The sequence below is a fragment of the Porites lutea genome, chromosome 5 (assembly GCF_958299795.1).
Source record: "Porites lutea chromosome 5, jaPorLute2.1, whole genome shotgun sequence".
NCBI lineage: Eukaryota > Metazoa > Cnidaria > Anthozoa > Scleractinia > Poritidae > Porites > Porites lutea.
Window position 1 is genome coordinate 24160804 of NC_133205.1, and position 20993 is coordinate 24181796.

The window sequence follows — 20993 nt, forward strand, 5'->3', positions numbered from 1 at the left end:
CGAGCTACTATCAAATTTCATCTCCCCACTTGACCTGGACAACAGCGCGCGTGTATGTAGTGCCTGGAGGATTGCGCTGACCTCATCAAAGTCTAAACAAAGTGCAGAAACAGTTTGTTGATGCAAGTAAACACTTTCAATTTTCTTTGTTTTGAAATCGGAAAGGAAGAGAAATATTAGAAAAAAAACAAAGCAAATTTCAGCGAGTGGGTTCGGAGTGCGCGAAAGCCGATGTTCAGTTCAGCAGTGAATTAATATATGTTCTACAATTTTCCCAGCACTTTAAAGCTACAAAATTAAGAGCACACGAGACGTAGATTAGTCACCTGGTGAGATGTTGGTGGTAGTCACTCTGTATGTCTCGAACAATAAAAAAAATGAATATCAGTGAGACACAGTCAAAACTGCATTCAATAGGACCGAAATTAAAGTCCAATCTTGTGACCGATTTTGATGAAACATACGGTTAGGTTTCCCAAGAAGTACAGTAAACATGTGATGCCGACCAAAAGTTAAAAATCATTAGAACATTTAAGTTCTGGCTAAAAGCAAATTCCTGCAAAAGATGCGTTACAATATTAGTCCACGCAAAAACAAGAAGTTCTACAATTTTCCTATAAACAAACTTTGTATCACTAAAATACTTAAGGCAAAAACTTTCTATTCCAACTGAAAACGGCGTGGTAGTCGCCCGCTGATCGTTATTAATCCACTCCCGAAATATGGCTAAATCAGCTATTAACAAATAATTGTCAGAAATCCTCTACGGCATCGAGAAACTGATTTACATCCGATTTATAGACAAACATTAAATAAAGAACATTTTGCTCAGTAGCTACGCATCAGCAATGCATTCTATGCCAAACTTTGCGGTTCTTAAAGGGGAATCAAGACACGAGTCGAGCGCCAAACAACAACAAGCAGCCATGTTCGTGTCAGACATCCTTGAGAAACTTGCTCTTTCACCTCGTTCAGCGCATCAGTCTCCACTTTAAATCAACAGATCTTTACTTATTTTGTACAACGAAGTTCTTTCCTAAGTTCCTGCTACCATTTCAATCTCAAGCAAGCGTTCAAAGTGAACAATTTGGTTCCTATGACTATGCAGCACGGTCGCTGTCACTGGTCGCGTGCTCTTTGTTAGTGCTCTTTGACAAGTCAGCGGTCGCGCATGCTCATGCAAAAAAGACCCCTGTTTGCTTTGACCAAATTTGGCCTGATATCCCAGCCTGCGAATTCAGCCCTCTTTCCTTGCTCCTCGCCTTAAGGGACGTCTTCGTTTACATGGTGTCATGAAGCAAGCCGCGCTGGTTACGAAGCTGCACTAGAAAGTTTGCAAAGCTGCAAAAGCTGATCAAAACAAAATCAAGAAGGACTAACTAAAAAAATGTTAAAAACAGTTACCATGATCATAACTTTGATGTGTTGACTTAACAAGAAAAGCACTCAACTGTTCGCCCTTCAGTTCATTCGAAAATATCCTCTACGGCCATAATTTCAATAGTTAGTGACTCAAGATAGCATTTATTTATTTAAAAAAATCACTGAATACAAATCTTTTATCATTTGTGTTTGTTAAATATATATGAAAATAGATTTGATTAATTCGGGTATATTATTTGTTCATATTTTGGAAATGTGTGGCAGTGTTTTACATTTGTGCTCTTTACAATTGTAATCGTTATCTTAAGTATTTTAACATTTACACGTAATCGAAAGATTTATTGGCTATTTAAGTAGAATGTGAGGCTTCTCTAGATGATAAACAAATGATTAAGTTTGATCTATGGGAAGATCAAATGATGACTTTTGTCTGCGCAATCTATAAAATAGCGGCCTTTTTTTCTCGGACGTATTTTGAACTAGATGTAGAGAATTTATTGCAGCTGCAAGAGAACAGCGTTTTCCTTTTCTAAAGTATTTAAAATAATAATAATAATAATAATAATAAACAGGATAATTAATTACTGATACATCATCCAAATTGTCGTTATCACGCTGTTTGATGTTTTCATGCTTGCTATTGGATCGAGGCGGGTTTCATTTTCTTTTGTTACTTGATGCAAATGAAAAAAATTACTCGGGAAAAAACATTAACTTAGTATTTATGCGCAAGTGAAATCTAATTGTTTTGCACAAGAGCTGTTAACGACTTCATTTAATAGTGACGAGCACGTAGAACAAACTGTAAATTAATAAAAATAGCTTCATTTTCGTCGATTTTCGGACAATTTTTATTCTTGTTTCCCACGTCGGAAAAAGAAGTCTTACATACATGCATACATACACACATCGTATCCGCGTTGTCATCTCCTTCATCCTCCGCTCGTCCTAATTGCGCCTGATTTTAGAATTGCCCCAGATTCCCTGTTATCGTGGCGTGTATTATGCAACCCGTTATTTCTTACGGCTTTTGCGGATATTTAGAAAATGAAAAGATTATCCAAACTTAATTACCGCCGGAAAATTAAACCAAAGTACAGTAATCCGAAAACGCACCTTCAAAGATCAGTAATATACAAAAATATTAACAAAAGGTAACAAAACAAGGGATGGCAGATGTTTGCAAAGACAAGCACACAGTTTTCCGCCCAAATCTTTTAAGACCCAGAACGAGTTCATTGAGAAGAAGAAAGTCCGATGTTGTATGACGAGAAGCCATAAATTTTAGTTCTACCACAAGTCCTGCTGGTTGCGAGGCTGACCTTGTATTTGGCAAAAGACTACATCACCCTCCCCTCTCTGGCGTAGCTTTTCTGATCTTTCTCATTATCTTTAACATCATCACCTTTCCAGTCACCGCAGTTTTGAACGCGCTGGTGATGATCTCTGTTTTGGCCAAATCACGACTAAGAGCGCACAAATCCAACATTTTGCTGGCGTTCCTGGCTTTGACAGACTTTACAGTCGGGATTCTAGTTCAACCCACCTTCGCCGCTTGTTAATGATGTTTCTTGATGACCCTTGTGGACATGTGTTCTGCACGTTCTTAGGTAATTTATGTGGTTATAGTCCTGGTTAATGTTTAGCTTTCCCACCTTTTCCCACCGTGAAATTCGCCTTAACGAACAACAACCTGCAGGTCAGCAAAGAATTTGAAAGAAAAAAAAAAATTCTTCACAACGTTGCTTGAATTATTGTTTTTAGGTGATCGTAATGATATAACTCTAGCCGAGAAATTTAGTAAGGATGTTTTCCTCCTTTCTTATTTGGTGGATTTTTAAAATTTTTGAAGCTTTCTGCTCAATCCGAATTTTGCGATAAGATATAGGTCCTTTTGGGTCGCTTTTATTGAGTTTGTGCTTAAAACTGCAAGCTGAAGAAACAGAGTGTTGGGTTTTTTTTCCGAAGCATTACACGATGAGGCCAGAGCTTAAGCTGGACAAAATGACGTAGGACAAATTCAAAAAGTAAAGTAAGCAACAGTGACATTCACAACTTTACTGATGTGCTAGGAACACCGAACATTTTAGTAATCTAGTGTATCTGCACTAAATACACCTCAACCATATCGTTATTTAAAGGAATCACTGTTTGCAACTTGTAATTTTTGCTTCTTGTTTGAAAATAAATCTAATTAATGCTGATATAATTATAATTTTGCTCTCTTTTCTGGAACTGTATCATTGCAGAGTTTTATAGTTGTGAGGTGTTATTATTATTATTATTATTATTATTATTATCGTTCAGTTGTTATATCACTGTTTCGTTTTAACAGTCAAAAAGCTTACTAAAACGTGAGGCTGAACCATAGTTAATACTCAGATATTCCCTTAAGTTGGTTTGAAATAATTATAACTGACAATAGTTTTCTTTTTCGATGTCGCCCATTCCGGATATATTTGAACATATATTTCTTTTATATATGGCATAGTATGTCCACTTTTTGGTAGTCTACGGTAGCATTGAACATCTTGCTGTTTGATCGTTATCGGCATTAAAATGTTAACATTAAAACTTAAAGTAAAAAATTATCAGCTAGTAGACTAGAATGTGAGGCTTTATTAGGGGATAAACAAATGATCGACAAGGAATACAATTTAAATTAATAGAAACAGCTTCATTTCCCTTAATTTTCGTACATTTTGTTGTTTTCCTTGCCGGTAAAGAAACCCTAAGTAATTACTGTACTTAAGATTCCGCATTGCCCTCTACTTTTTCATTGTTAGCTCTTCCTAATTGCGCCTGGTTTTAGAATTGCCCCGGCGTACCTGTTTTCTTGGCTAATGACCTCTAACAAAAGCAAATCCTAGCGTCTTTTATGGTATCTTGAGAAGTGTAGCAGATGTTTAGTAAAAAAGAAGATTTATTTATCATTTTGGCAGCCAAAAATAAATTTATATTTAAACTGCAAACTTAAAGATGAGTCAAAAGTAGGTTGGGTTTGATCGTCCGGGTGAACGTAGTCCTGAATAGGACTGTTTAGTTGTAGTTGACAGTGACTTACGTTTCGACAACCCGTGCGGTAGTCATCTTCAGAGTCAAAGTGAGTTGTATCACGTCAGTTGATGGTATTATACTCTGGTTATTGATCTGATTGGTCAATTACGTCGCGATATCTTGGTCGTCTGTCAGTTAAGCCGTGATGTTATTGGCTATGAAGACTCGTAATCAGTAATTGGTGCGTTTCGATCCGTCTATTGTCACAGTTAAACAGTTGTCTATTGTTAGTCAAATTGTCAGTTCTCCAGTCGTTCTCTCGTAGTTAGTAAGAAAAAGCTAAACAAAAGCTAAAGAAAGCCAGATGTATGAAAAGACAAATTGACCGCCAAAATCTGTTAAAAACCAGAACAAACTCAGTAAGTTGGAAATTTCGATATCGTAGGACTGTAAGCCATGAATTCCAGTTCTGACGCGAGCCCTACTGGTTGCGAAGCTGACCTTGTGTTCGGAAAAAGACTGCAGCACCCTTCCTCCTTGAGCGTAGCTTTTTTTATCTTTCTTATAATCGTTAACCTCCTCACCTTTCCAGTCACCGCAATTTTGAACGCGCTTGTGATGATCTCTGTTCAGACAAAATCACGACTAAGAGCACACAAGTCCAACGTTTTACTGGCGTTCCTGGCTTTGACAGACTTTACAATCGGGATTCTAGTTCAACCTGCCTTCGCCGCGGTGTTAATTATGTTGTTACTTAACGAGCCTCGTGGATACTGTGTTCTGAGAGTCCTTAGGCATGTGACTGTTGTCACATGTTATTAAACATGATGAGGAAGATCAGAAAAGCTACGCCCCATACCAGGGCGGAAGGTGATGTAGTCTTTTGCCGAATACAAGGTCAGCCTCGCAACCAGCAGGGCTTATGGTAGAACTGAAATTCATGGCTTCCCCGCCGTCTTGAGATATCAAACTTCCTGCTTCTCAACTAAAACACGTTCTGGGTTTTAAAAGATTTGGGCGGTAAACTGAGTTTTTGTCTTAGCAAACATCTGCTATCCTTTACCCTTTTGTTAAGCTTTTGTACACTGATCTTTTAATATGCGTTTTCGCATTAGTATGGTTTAATTTTCGGCCGATAATTAAGTTTGGATAATTCTTTCATTTTCTATACATCCGCTTAACGTCTTAAAAAAAACGCGTTGCATAATACAAGCTACGTCACTGCTAAGATAAGACAAACGCTAAGGCAATTCTAAAACCAGGCGCGATTAGGACGAGCGAGAGATGAAAGGGCAAACAATACGAATACGAAAGTTTATGTAAGATTTCTTTTTCCGACGAGGAAAACAAGAATAAATTGTCCGAAAACCGACGCAAATGAAGCTATTTTTATTAATTTACAGTTTGTCCTGCGTACTCGACACAATTTTGTTGTTAACAGCTCTTGCACGAAAACAGTTACATTCCACTTGCGTAAAACTTCTAGGTTAATGTTTTTCGCTTAGTAATTTTTTGTTTGCATCAAGCAACGATAGAAAATGGAATCCGTTCGATCCTATGGCAAGCATGAAAACAGCAACCACTGTGATAACGACAATTTGGATGATGTATCAGTAATTAATTATCCTGTTTATTATTGTTATTGTAAATACTTTAGAAAAGGAAAACGCTGTTCTTTTGCAGCTGCAATAAATTCTTCACATGCAGTTCACGAAGTGCCCGCCAAAAAAGAGTGCGATATTTCAAATATTCAGGACTGTCACAATAGTCGCGATTTGATTTTCCGATCGATCAAGCTTAATCACTTGTCTATTATCTAGAAAAGCTTCACATTTATATTTATCTATTTATTTATTTTATTTTTGCCACACAAAATGTACAAGGAAAGAAAGAAAAAAATACACTACAGAACGAAAGTGGCGAGGAATCCTTAATAGAAACCACAGGGCCTATAAAAGCACTGATACAACGTAAGGCTTCATCAATTACAACTCATCAGATGGCTACACATGCACAGCTATGACAATTAATTCCAAAAAAGAACATGGGAAGATACAGTAAACGAGTAACAACAATCAGTTTGTAAATTAATAAATACTAAAATTACGGCAAACATAGGCTATATTACAACCGACAAATATTGTAATTGGAGGACAGGTAAACTTTATCCATGATAATGAAACTATTCAATTCTTGTTGACTAATAGCTGTTAACAAAATAATTTTTCAGACTGATTTTAAAGAAAGAAGGAGAGATTGAGTTACAAATGTCATTATCTAAGGACTTGAAGTATTTAGGACCCTCTCCTGAAAGCTTGCAGAAAATTGTCTAGTGCTTCTTCTACAGAAGGGTAACTTTAAAGCAACAGCATTTCTTGTATTGTAGTTATGGGTTTGATTATTAAGAGGAAAGGTATTTCTAAACCTAATGGGTAAAAGTGAGTGTTTATAAGAAAACATAAATTTGCCTAATTCAAGAAACCGAATATCACGAAGTTTTAACATACGACGCTCCTTGTAGATGGGATCTGAAGAGGCATCAAAGGCAGATTTATTATATTTCTGATCACGAGCTTTTGTAGAGTCACATGATGACGCAGGTTTGTTTTATAAGTGGAAGCCCAGACGATGTTGTAGTAAAAGAGATAAGGATATACCATATATAGAATAGTACAAGCTTTTAAGACCAGATTTGGAAAGGATAACACTAGATTTATATATTTTTCCGATAGATTTTGAAAATTTGTTCGCCACATGTGGAATATGGACTTAGTTTCCAATTCAGATTTTCATTAAGAACAACGCCAAGAAAAACTGTTTCCTTAACTTGTTCAATGTGCTTGTTGTCAACATAAACATGTAAACATTCTAGTTGAATAGCTGATAAATCTTTAGTTTACTTGTAAACGTTAAATCAGATTATTTTATAAATTACAACTATAACCATAACCACTGCCGCCCACTTCAAAATATGGACAAATTATACTCACATTAAACAAATTATTTTCAAATACATTTTACAAACACAACTTACAACAGATTTGTAATAAGTGATTTTTTTAAATCAATAAATGCTATCTTGAGTCACTAACTACTGTATATTTTCAAATGAATTGAGGAGCTGAACAGTTCAGTGTTCTAACAACATAGTTTTCGTGTTAAGTCACCACATCAAAGTTATGATGGTCACTGTTTTTCGCGCACATTTCATCCTTTTTTCAGCTAGTCCTTCTTGATTTTGTTTTCGTCAGCTTTTGCAGCTTCGCAACCAACACGGCTTGTCTCATGACACCTTGTAAAGGAAGACGTCCCTTAAGGCGAGGAGCAAGGTGAGACGGCTTTATTTGGTCAAAGTTAGCTGGTTAAGAAAAATAAGCCGGGGGATTTGAGCCATTAATAAACGCAAAAATAAAATTAATGAAAAATAATTGCAAATAAATGAACTGAAGTGCTTGTTTACCATGTTGGTAATTGGCATTTTAAAGAGTTCAAGTCACTGTTCAATTCTTCTTCAAGGCAAATGTTTTTCATAATTAAGGCAGAACATTACTGTTGCGTTTGCTATTGCCGGATTACACATTTTCAACCGTCATATTTTGTTGATTTTGCTCTTCTTGATCTTGCTTATCCTTGACTCTGTTAACTCTAAGCACAGCATTAGGTACTCCAAAAAATCGCATCTCAATTTCTTCAGCGTCGACAATGTTTACAGTTCTGAACAATAACTCAATAACTGCGACCCGAAATTGTCCCAATCTCCACGCGTAAACAATCGGGTTGAGAAGCGAGTCCAAGAAAACTAGCGACATAGTAAAGGAGAAAAACAAATACACCGCCTCTGGAGTGAATTCACGGTAATTAAGTAGAACAACTGGCAAAGTGCCCGGTATTAAAACAAATAAAATCAGTAAAACAAGGATTATAGATGTGAGTTTAAAAGCCTTTCTATTTCTCTCAAATTCTTCCCTTGCCTCCGGTGTCGCTTGTTGAGCTGCAAGTTGCCGTTCGTGTCGACGGGTTTCACCAAAAACAGTAAGATAGCAAAAAGAAATAACGGCAAACGATAGAATACTGGATATGCCTACGCAGCGCATATACACAGGTTTGCTTACGAGTAAAATAACAGAATGAGAAATGAACAAGAACCACGCCATTGCGCTGGTAAAAAGCAAGCGTCCTTCGGTGACGAAGGAAAGGTAAGAAAAAGGATGCTTCATGGCAATGTACCGCTCCCCTGTTAGCAAAACCAAGTGAAAAAGCGAAGCAATGACGACAACAGTCACATGCCTAAGAACTTTCAGAACACAGTATCCACGAGGCTCGTTAAGTAACAACATAATTAACATCGCGGCGAAGGTAGGTTGAACTAGAATCCCGACTGTAAAGTCTGTCAAAGCCAGGAACGCCAGTAAAACGTTGGACTTGTGCGCTCTTAGTCGTGATTTTGTCTGAACAGAGATCATCACAAGCGCGTTCAAAACTGCGGTGACTGGAAAGGTGAGGAGGTTAACGATTATAAGAAAGATAAAAAAAGCTACGCTCAAGGAGGAAGGGTGCTGCAGTCTTTTTCCGAAGACAAGGTCAGCTTCGCAACCAGTAGGGCTCGTGTAAGAACTGGAATTCATGGCCTATAGTCTTACGATATCGAAATTTCCAACTTACTGAGTTTGTTCTGGTTTTTAACAGATTCATACGTCTGGCTTTCTTTAGCTTTTGTTAGCTTTTTCTCTCTAACTACGAGAGAACGACTGGAGAACTGACAATTTGACTAACATTAGACGACTGTTTAACTGTGACAATAGACGGATCGAAACGCACCTGTTACTGATTACGAGTCTTCATAGCCAATAACATTACGGCTTAACTGACAGACGACCAATGACATCGCGACGTAATTGACCAATCAGATCAATAACCAGAGTATAATACCATCAACTGACGTGATACAACTCACTTTGACTCTGAAGATGACTACCGCACGGGTTGTCGAAACGTCAGTCACTGTCAACAACAACAGTCCTATTCAGGACAACGTTCACCCGGACGATCAAACCCAACCTACTTTTGACTCATCTTTAAGTTTGCATTTTAAATATAAATTTATTTTTGGCTGCCAAAATGATTGTCATAGCTGTGCATGTGTAGCCATCTGATGAGTTGTAATTGATGAAGCCTTACGTTGTAACAGTACTGTTATAGGCCCTGTGGTTTCTGTTAAGGATTCCTCGCCACTTTCGTTCTGTAGTGTATTTTTTTCTATCTTCCTTGTACATTTTGTGTGGCAAAAATAAAATAGATAAATAGATAAATATAAATGTGAGGCTTTTCTAGATAAATAGACAAATGATTAAGTTTGATCGATCGGAAAATCAAATCGCGACTATTGTGACAGTCCTGAATATTTGAAATATCGCACTTTTTTTTGGCGGGCACTTCGTGAACTGCATGTGAAGAATTTATTGCAGCTGCAAAAGAACAGCGTTTTCCTTTTCTAAAGTATTTACAATAACAATAATAAACAGGATAATTAATTACTGATACATCATCCAAATTATCGTTATCGCAGTGGTTGCTGTTTTCATGCTTGCCATAGGATCGAACGGATTCCATTTTCTATCGTTGCTTGATGCAAACAAAAAATTACTAAGCGAAAAACATTAACCTAGTAGTTTTACGCAAGTGGAATGTAATTGTTTTCGTGCAAGAACTGTTAACAACAAAATTGTGTCGAGCACGCAGGGCAAACTGTAAATTAATAAAAATAGCTTCATTTCCGTCGGTTTTCGGACAATTTATTCTTATTTTCCTCGTCGGAAAAAGAAATCCTACATACGCTTACGTATTCGTATTGTTTGCTCTTTCATCTCTCGCTCGTCCTAATTGCGCCTGGTTTTAGAATTGCCTTAGCGTTTTTCTTATCTTAGCAGTGACGTAGCTTGTATTATGCAACCAGTTTTTTTAAAGACGTTAAGCGTTTGTTTAGAAAATGAAAGAATTATCCAAACTTAATTATCGGCCGAAAATTAAACCATGCTAATGCGAAAACGCATAGTAAAAGATCAGTGTACAAAAAGCTTAACAAAAGGGTAAAGGATAGCAGATGTTTGCTAAGACAAAAACTCAGTTTACCGCCCAAATCTTTTAAAACCCAGAACGAGTTTATTGAGAAGCAGGAAGTCCGATATCTCAAGACGGCGGGGAAGCCATGAATTTCAGTTCTACCACAAGCCCTGCTGGTTGCGAGGCTGACCTTGTATTCGGCAAAAGACTACATCACCTTCCGCCCTGGGGCGTAGCTTTTCTGATCTTCCTCGTCATCTTTAATATCATCACCTTTCCAATCACCGCAGTTTTGAACTCATTGGTGATGATCTCTGTTAAGGCAAAATCTCGACTAAGAGCACACAAGTCCAACGTTTTACTGGCTTTTCTGGCTTTGACAGACTTTACAGTCGGGATTCTAGTTCAACCTGCCTTCGCCGCTGTGTTAATCATGTTGTTACTTGACAAGCCTCGTGGATATTGCGTTCTGCAGGTTCTTAGATATGCTTTAATAGTGCTGCTTAATTCATCAATTTTCCACCTGGTTTTGCTAAGTTTGGAGCGGTACATAGCCATGAAACACACTTTTTCGTACCCTAGTCTCGTGACTGAGGGTCGCTTGCTTGTTGCTAGTCTATTATCGTGGTTGTTTTCCGTATTTGAGACAGTTCTACTTCTCGTTAGCAAAACAGTGTTATTGCGCAGCGTGATGATTTCTACCAGTCTATCACTTGTTGTGATCTTTTTCTGCCATTTCACTGTTTGCCGTGAAATTCGCCGACACGAGAAGCTAGTTACAGATCAGCAAACTACGCCAGAGGCAAGGAAACAATTTGAGAGAAATAAGAAAGCTGTTAAACTAACCTTCATAATTCTTGCCGCGTTATTATTGTGTTTTACACCTGTAAACGTTGCCAAGATTGTTCTGTTAAGCTATCATAGTGATATAACTCATATTACTCATGAAGCACTAGTTATGTTTTTCTTTTTTTCTCTTTCGTTAAGTTTCTTCAACTCGTTGCTCAACCCAGTTATTTACGCACTGAGAATGAATCAGTTTAGGGTAGCGTTTATTGAGTTGGTGTTTAGAACCAACGTAGAAACTGAGAAGCCGCGATTTTTGCGAGTTCTTAACTCCATGGTTAGAGTAAACGCTGAAACAAGACAAGAAGGACAACCTTAACAAAATGTGCGGGGAATAAACAAAATGTCTATGCAACAACAACAATCATAAAACTGACGTACTTCCTATCCTGGTATCATGTACAGTTGTAAACATTCTGGGGAAAAGAATTATATAATAATCTTCTCTCTTAAATTATGGCACAAAAAGGCGGTTCGATCTGTTTCTTTGATGACGAGCTTCGTGGGCCAGGGCTTAAGAAGGCCGTTAAACTCGGCTACCTTTAAAACCAGGAACGGAGAATGGGGGAATGGGAATGGGGAGCGGGGAACGGGGAATCTTTAAAAGCGGGAATCTTTAAAATGGGGAATCTTTAAAACGGGGAATCTTTAAAGTGGGGAATCTTTAAAAGCGGGAATCTTTAAAACGGGGAATCTTTAAAATGGGGAATCTTAAAAAGCGGGAATCTTTAAAACGGGGAATCTTTAAAAGCGGGAATCTTTAAAACGGGGAATCTTTAAAAGCGGGAATCTTTAAAACGGGGAATCTTTAAAAGCGGGTCAATCTTTAAATATTTAGAACAAAAGGACACTGTTTGTTAGGTTGGACTAATGTCAGCTTTATTAATCATTCGAAGCACATTTAGCACATTTTATTGAATTTGAGAAAACCCATTTTATGAGGGTTTTTTTTTTCAAACCACGATAACATGAAGGAAAGTGAATTACAAATTTGAAACAACGACTACATAAATATTATTTCAAATATCATCTATTTTAAAGATTCCCCATTTTAAAGATTTCCGCTTTTAAAGATTCCCCATTTTAAAGATTCCCGCTCTTAAAGATTCCTCGTTGTAAAGATTCCCGCTTTTGAAGATTCCCCGTTTTAAAGATTCCCGCTTTTAAAAATTCCCCGTTTTGAAGATTCCCCATTTTAAAGATTCCCGCTTTTAAAGATTCCCCGTTTAAAGATTCCCCGTTTTAAAGATTCCCCGTTTTAAAGATTCCCGCTTTTTAAGATTCCCGCTTTTAAAGATTCCCCATTTTAAAGATTCTCGCTTTTAAAGATTCCCCGTTTTAAAGATTCCCGCTTTTAAAGATTCTCCATTTTAAAGATTCCCGCTTTTAACGATTCTCCATTTTAAAGATTCCCGCTTTTAAAGATTTCCCATTTTAAAGATTCCCGCTTTTAAAGATTCCCCATTTTAAAGGTTCCCGCTTTTAAAGATTCCCCATTTTAAAGATTCCCCGTTCCCCGTTCCCCATTCCCTTTCACCGATTCCCCGTTCCTTGTTTTCAAGATAGCCGTTAAACTCGCTTCCATAGTACTTACTTTGTTTTTGTTGGTTTTATTCTCCTGAACGCTACACCAATCATTGTAATATATATAGATTTAGCCAGGGCTAAAAGCGAAGCTCTCGCTATATATAGTTATATTATAACCCAAACAAAATGCAAAATCGCGTAATGCTAAGCGGCGACAGTAGCGAAAACGCGGCAAAAAATGTCAGCAAAAAAACAACTTTGTCCGTTCAGCACACCTTTTTTGTACATTTCTTTGGCGTTTTGCACGACTACAACGTGAAACTTCCACAACCTTCCTAGTTACACATTTAACACTCCTCGCCAGAAAGCCTCGATGCAACATTGTTGGCCAACAACTTCCAGCATTGTTGGGAGTTGTTGCGTCCGTTTGCACGTTGCTAAAAATTTGATGTTGGGACGTACACAAAAACTAGCGGATATTTAGAATATGAAAAGATTATCCAAGCTTAATTATCGGCCGAAAATTAAACCCTACTAATACGAAAATGCATATTAAAAGTTCAGTGTACAAAAGGCGGAACAAAGGGTAAAGGATGGCAGATGTTTGGTTAAACAAGAACACGGTTTATCGCCTAAATCTTTTTTTTAAAAAAGAACGAGTACATTGAGCAGCCGAAAGTCTGATATCGTGGGACGAGAAACCACGAATTTCAGTTTTACCACGAGCCCTGCTGGTTACGAGGCTGACCTTGTATTTGGCAAAAGACTACATCACCCTTCCCCCCTGGGGCGTAGCTTTTCTGATCTTCCTCATCATCTTTAACATCATCACTTTTCCAATCACCGCCAGGGTTTGCAAATTTTATTGATGAGTGGAGTCACTGTGACTTCTGCTTCTCAAATTTTGGAGTCATTTTGGAATATTTGGAGTCAAGTATCACAACGAAAAAAGCCATTTTCAGACTTCCCAGCACGTGGTGCTGGCATGGATACACTATTGTGATGGATACATGAAGTAGCTGTAGTGGTCCGCTGACCTGGAAGGCTCAAATCCATAATGGCGGTCATCGAGTAAACTTTGATCGTAATTTACCCCCGTCCCGTTTTGTCGTGCAGTATAATTCTTTAATTTTGATGATTTAAATAAGGTTTAAAACGTTTATAATTAACGTAAATTGTATTTGTTGCGAAAAAGGTAAGGACAAAACTGTGTTTGTTACCGAAAATTTCTGGAGTCGAAGCGACTCCCTCCGTAACCTCTGTGGAGTCATCAGAAAAATTTTGGCGTAAAATACGCCAAATTTGGCGTATTTGCGAACCCTGACCGCAGTTTTGAACGCGCTAGTGATGGTCACGACTAAGAGCGCTACTGGCGTTTCTGGCTTTGACAGACTTTACTGTCGGGATTCTAGTTCACGCTGCCTTCGCCGCGATGTTAATCATGTTGTTACTTGACGAGACTCGTGTATATTGTGTTTGGCAAGTTCTTAGATATGCTAGTATTTTTGTCCGTTGTTTCCTCGCTTTTCCACTTGTTTTTTTTTTTTTAACGCAGAGCGGCACATAGCCATGACTAATCCTTTCTTTTATATTACCCGAGTTGGTCAATGAGGGTTGCTTGCCCACGTAGTTGCCTAGTGCATTGGCGTGGTTCCTATCCCTATTTCAGACAGTGCTTCTGTTTCTCGTTAGCAAAACTATGGTCTTTCGGGGTTCAGCAATTTTCATTAGTGTATCTCTTGCGGTGATCTTTTTCTGCCATGTCACTGTTTTCTTTCAAACTCACCGACACGAAAAACAACTTGCAGCTCAGCAAACCACATTAGAGGCAAAGGAAGAATTTGAGAAAAATAAGAAGGCTATTAAACTAACGTCCATAATCTTTGCTGCGTTATCACTTAATTGTGTTTTATACCTGGAAGCGCTGCTGTCACTGTTGTGTCAAAGTTTTAGTGGTCATGTAACTCATGAGACAATTTTAATTTTTGCCTTTTTCCTAATTTGTTAAGTTTTTTAAACTCGTTGCTTAAGCCAGTTATTAACGCGTTGAGAATGAAGCAGTTCAGGGTCGCCTTCACTGAGTTATTGTTCAGAACTGTAAATTCTGCAGATGCTGAAGAAATTGAGATGCGATTTTTCAGTGTACCTAATGCTGTGGTTAGAGTTAACAGAGTAAAAGCTGACCAAGCTCAACAAGATGTGTTTGAAGAAAACGTGTAAGCATGAACAACAATTGTGTTGAACTAACTATTAAAATGATGCTCCTTTTTCCGAAACTGTAAAAACAGCTGGCGTTATCAAATTTGTTGTTTTGATAGACCTAATTACTCCTAGCTAGGTCTATTTAGGTTTCTTGATATTTGCTGTGACACATGTTATTGTTATTTTTTATTTTATTTTAAAAGCGTCGTGGATATTGTGCTAAGCAAGTTCTTGGGTGTGCCTTTTAAAGTGTTTCGTTGTTGCTTCGCTCTTTCACTTGGCTTTGTTAAGCAAGAAGGATTGCATATCCAGAATCAACCTTTTTCATACCGTTGCCCTTTTCATGGCGGAGATCGCTTGTTTATTGCTAGTGATTTAGTGCGATCCTTGATCATACTCCAGACAGTTGTATTTTCTCCTGAGCAAGAGGCTCCTTGCTCAACATGTTTGCCTCTACAAGTATGCCTTTTGCGATGATCTTTTACTTTCATGACACAGTTTGCGGTGAAATTCGCCGTAACGAACAACAACTCACAGAACAGGCTAGCATGCAATCCACACAAGAGGCAAGGGAAAAATTTTATAGCTATTAAAAGGTTGTCAAACTCACAAGGACATCCATAATCCTTGCTCTCTCATTATTGCTTTAATTGTATTTTTTAGAACGTTGCTAGAAGTGTTGTATTGAGATATCTTGGTGATAAAAAATGTGAAAAACACGACCCCGAAAATCTTACGTATGTTATAATAAAAGAAAGCCCTGAATACATTATACGTGGAGTAGTTATCCTTTCTAGAGCTTGACAAATTTCAAGGCAATGTTTCCTCCTTCCCACAGTTATTTTACAGACGAAAGTGATTCGGTGCCCAGACATCTTTGGACTATAATGTAACAATCGAGTCGACGTGATTTTATGTACAGGAGGTAGTGACTAAACATTGGTTCAAATTGGAAAGAAATTTGATTAATGTGGGTATAATTTGTCCAAATTTTGACAATGTACTGCGGCATTAACCTAAAAGTCTAATATCAGTTTTTCAACTAGAATGCGAGGCTTACCAAGCAATGAGCAAATGTTCGAATAAGTTTGATCAATCGGACGATCACTAAATCGCGACTTTTGTCTGTCCAGTGTTTGAAATAGCGGACTACTTTTTTTCTGCGGGTTTTTTCGCGTACTACACGTATAGAACTTGCAGCTGCAGAGGAAAAAAACGTTTCGTAACTTATCAACAGAAACAATAATCAAAAGGATAAGTTTTTACAAAGAAAATATCGAAATTGACGATATCGTGGTTGCTGTTTTCATGCTTGCCATATTAACGACTAAAAATTGTCGAGCACGCAGAATAAAGTGTACTCCTCCATTTCCGTCGATTTCGGACAATTTGTTTTTGTTTTCCACGTCGGAAAAATAAATCCTACATACACTTACATATCTGCATTGTTTCCTCATAGTATCTTTCGCTCTTTCCTATTGCGCCCGGTTTTAGAGTTGCTCCAGCGTCCCTGTTACTTAGTCTTCACAAAAGCAGCGATGTTATTTCTTAACACGTTAAGCAGATATTTAGAAAATGAAAATACTATCCAACTTTAATTATCGGCCGAAAATTCAACCATACTAATGCGAAAATGCATATATAAAGATCAGTGTACCAAAAGCTTAACAAAGGGCAAAGGGTGGCAGATGTTTGCGAAGACAACAACACAGTTTACCGCCCAAATCTTTTAAAGCCCAGAACGAGTTCATTGAGCAGTAGAAAGTCCGATATCGTAAGACCAGAAGCCATGAATTTCAGTTGTACCACACGCCCTGCTGGTTGCGAGGCTGAGCTTGTATTCCGCAAAAGACTACAACACCCTTCCCCCTGGGGCGTAGCTTTTCTGATCTTCCTCGTCATCTTTCACATCATCACCTTTCCAGTCACCGCAGTTTTGAACGCCCTGGTGATGATCTCTGTTAAGGCAAAATCACAACTAAGAGCACACAAGTCGAACATTTTACTGGCGTTCCTGGCTTTGACAGACTTTACAGTCGGGATTCTAGTTCAACCTACCTTTGCCGCGGTATTAATCATGTTGTTACTTGACGAGCCTCGTGGTTATTGTGTTTTTCAAGTTCTTAGATATGTGATTTAAGAATTTGTTCATGCTTAGCGTGCGTATATCGAGTTATGGATGCACGCGGGAAGTTTGGAGAGCACGAAAGATGCGTAAGAGTTGCACGAGGCGATAGCCGAGTGCAACTCTAGCTTCTTGAGTGCTCTCCAAACTTCCCAAGTGCATCCATAACTCGATATACGCACAGCTAAAAGCATGAGCAAATTCTTTTATAACATAGCTGACAAAAATGCTTGCTTTTTGATTAACTACAAAATTCTCGTAACGCGCTACACAATAACAAACGCTTCTATTGGCTGATTACGAACACACCACAATCATCTAGTTTGAATGAAAATATTCTTTCTGTAGCTTTTCTGTAAAACTGAGAAAGAAAATTGGCTTCTTTATTCGTTAACGATCAATGGAAACTAAGCAGAAACAAAGGTAAAAGAGTCTTAAAGTTCACCTAAAGTTAAAATACTAACATGTTCGTAAGAAGTCGTGGAGTATGGTTTGGATTTGCTGAAAAGATGTTTACGTTTTGCTCGGCGAAATCCAGAAAACATGTTTTTAGCGAAGACGAGTGTCATCCTTCTTTAAACTCATATTCATTTACAAACATTGGCTGGTCATTACGGCTTCTTGAGAAGACCTGGCAGCAGTTGTTTTTGTGAGTAATAAGTTTATGTCTTCTTGTGTAATTTGTGTTGTTATTGCCAGAGAAATCTTCCTGCTTCAGTCGGATTGTCCGCAGATAACAAAAGTGTATAACAAATTTAAAAACAACAATAAAAACGGAAATTTAACCTCTTAATGTTGTTGATGACCAGTTGGTGTCTGTTCTGTTCCCAGTAAATGTCTTTCGGCCAAAATTTGCTGCAGCTGGTCTTCCGACAAATTTGCGAAACGCGCAACATGCGAGTTTTTTTAATTCGGCTCAATTTTTGCTGCTTGTCGGATCAGGACCTAAAGGTCAATGCCGATAGAAAAATCGGGCAGTTCTTCGCTGGTTTCTTCCATATTTTACAGAGAAGGAAAACTGCACTACAGCTTAAAAGACGACAACTCTGCAGCCAGGTAAAACAAAATGCTTACGTCATCTTATTTACGCACGGGCGTGCGTAAATAAAGATTTTGTTCATAGCGGCTCAATAGGACTTATATAAGGCAAGCACGCGCGCTATGTTATAATATAGTTATGGTTAATGCTTCGCTTTTCCACTTGGTTTTGCTAAGCGGGGAGCGGTACATAGCCATGAAGCATACTTTTGGGTACCCCTCTCTCGTCACCGAAGGACGCCTTCTTGTTTCTTGTACATTGGCGTGGTTCTTGTCTGTACTTCAGACCGTTCTTTTACTCTTCACGAAACTGTTTTTTTGGGCACTAAGGTTGCATCGAATACTCTGTCTCTTTTTGCGATCTTTTTCCTGCCATGTCACGGTTTTTCTTGAAAATCTCCGACGTGAACAGCGAGTTGCAGCTCAGCAAGCTACACTAAGGGCAAGGAACGAATGTGAGAGAAATAAGAAGGCTGTTAAACTCACAGCAATAATCCTAGCTGTATTAATGTTGTGTTTAGTACCTTGGAAGATTGCAGTAATGTTAGTAAGATTTACGAGTGACACAGCTAAAGAGGCATTTTTTACGGTGTTCCTTTCTTTTCAAGTCTTAAGTTTCTTAAACTCGCTGCTGAATCCGATTATTTATGTGGTGAGAATGAAGCAGTTCTGGGTCGACTTTATTGAGTTATTGTTCAGAACTGTACATACTGTAGACGCTGAAGAAATTGAGATGCGACTTTTCGGTGTACCTAATGCTGTTGTTAGAGTTAACACAGTAAAAGCTGATCAAGATCAAAATGAAAAACCTCAACACGATGTGAATGAAGAAAACGTCTAAGAAAGCAAAAACAACAACCGAACAGCAATGATTCGTAACACTGATGTGCTTTCTATTCTTGCATCATTTATGGCTGTACATTCTAGGCAAATTATTTAATACCTCTCTTTCCTAAATTGTAAAATTTCAGAACCTGGTGGTTCACGTAATTCAGGGGTGTTTATTTGATGAAGCTAATTACGATTAACCAAGTATTGTTAGGTTTGTTGAAATTTGTATATTATTTAAAACGTCTTGCTTGAATTATTGTTCTTAGATGATCGGAGTGATATAACTCTGGCCAAGAAATTTAGTAAGAACGTTTTCCGCACCGTGATTTCTCGTATTGGCAAATTTTGTCTTTTGTTTGCCCCCTGAAATACCACGTGGCATTGCTCTTATCCCATCGACCCTAAAGCGCATGCAAAAATGGCGGGTATGGTCTATGACTGTTGCAACCCTCCTCTCTGGGTTCAACATTTGTTATCTTTGTCATTATCGTCAACCTCGTCACCTTCCCAGTGAAAGCAATTTTGAACGCGTTGGTGATTATCTGTATTAAAGCAAAATCTGGACTAATAAGGCACAAGTCGAACATGGTACTGGCGGTCTTGGCTTTCACAGACTTAAGCAACCGCGATTTTAGTTCAACCTGCCTTCTCTGCGGTGTTATGCGGTTACTTTACGATCCTTAATGGATAATTACTGAGGCACATGGCATTATGAGAAATATTGGAGCCAGCTGAGGCCGAAGAAGTACACTCGGAAAAAAGTTAGATAAGTTGGTTGAGAAGGCGCGACATGGAAAATCTTCAGTTTCAGTCTAGTGTTTCAACGAAATTTAACATGGAAAATCTTCAGTTTCAGTCTAGTGTTTCAACGAAATTTAACGAGTATTGCAGCTGCCTGTTCTAAATTTTAACTTTGACTTGGGCTAAATTAAGTTTCGGGAACTAATTCAACAGTCTTACTGTAGGTAAAGTTCAGTTATCCTTTCTTGAAGACGAAGGTAGTGATGTTAAGATTTTTATGCACATTACAGGTTTCACCTTACTGAATATGGAAAAGCAATGGCAGAGAAATTTGGCTTTACGGATGACATCGATGAAAACGGATGCGTCATTGCCAAAGTTTACTACCAGCTGCTGAGGAAAACTTCTCGAAAAGGACGGTTAGTGAACGTTTGTCTTCATAACATAAAGCAACTTCGTCCTCAGGGTCTCTCTTCTTCCCGTCCTGTCCCGTCCCGTCCCGTCCCTCACTCGCTTCAAGGGATAGAAAGAACAGGACCCTGGGAACGAGGCTGCGGATAGAGTAGCTATGGTTATGCACGACATGCTAACTAAAAAGTATCCCACCTGCAGTATAATTGTTTGTGTTTGTTGTTCGATAACGAGGATGTATATGGATAGCAACTTGAGAAATAATGGGCCAACTTTTTAACGTGCAACTCTTTTCTTGATGGAAAGTTGCAAAAACATTATGCCTTGTTTTGCCTTTTGGAGAATTGCATTATATTTTTCTTTTAGAGCTCCTAGCGTGAGGAAAGATGACTGAAGATACTTTGGTTTTCTTTCAGCTCAGTCTTGACCCAAAAAAGTTTAACCCACTGTAACTCACCACGACTTAGCCCCTTTAAAGAAATCGCAGGAAAGCAATTTCTTTTGTCGTGTTCCATTGATACTAGGGAGCTTAAGCAACCACGACAACAACGGCATCAAGAACATCAAAAAAACCTATAGATTTGATAAGCCAAACAACAACTCTGCATGTGTATCACGCTTTTTTGCCCATCTTTGAGGCTGGTAGACCAGCTACGACGTGAAACTTCTTAATATGACGTTTTATAGGGGACGTGAACACACAAGGACGAATTTTCTTTTTAATAGACCATTTTACAGTTGTGGGCTTAGTATCCCAGCCTTTGAGTGGACGTGAGGCTGAGGTTGACCTTGTTTTGATACAAACCTCTTTCCTTTTCTTGAGGAAATTATG

The 20993-nt window shown here is 38.2% G+C and overlaps 1 protein-coding gene across 1 annotated transcript in view; it reads left to right on the forward strand.

The window, feature by feature from the left end:
• Nucleotides 1–20993, forward strand: part of LOC140936875 (DNA polymerase subunit gamma-1-like) — a 55476-nt gene that overhangs the window by 26933 nt on the left and 7550 nt on the right. The window contains exon 14 of the mRNA XM_073386379.1: nt 20041–20169. Within this exon, the coding sequence (XP_073242480.1) occupies nt 20041–20169 (129 nt within the window). The remainder of the gene's footprint in view (nt 1–20040; nt 20170–20993) is intronic.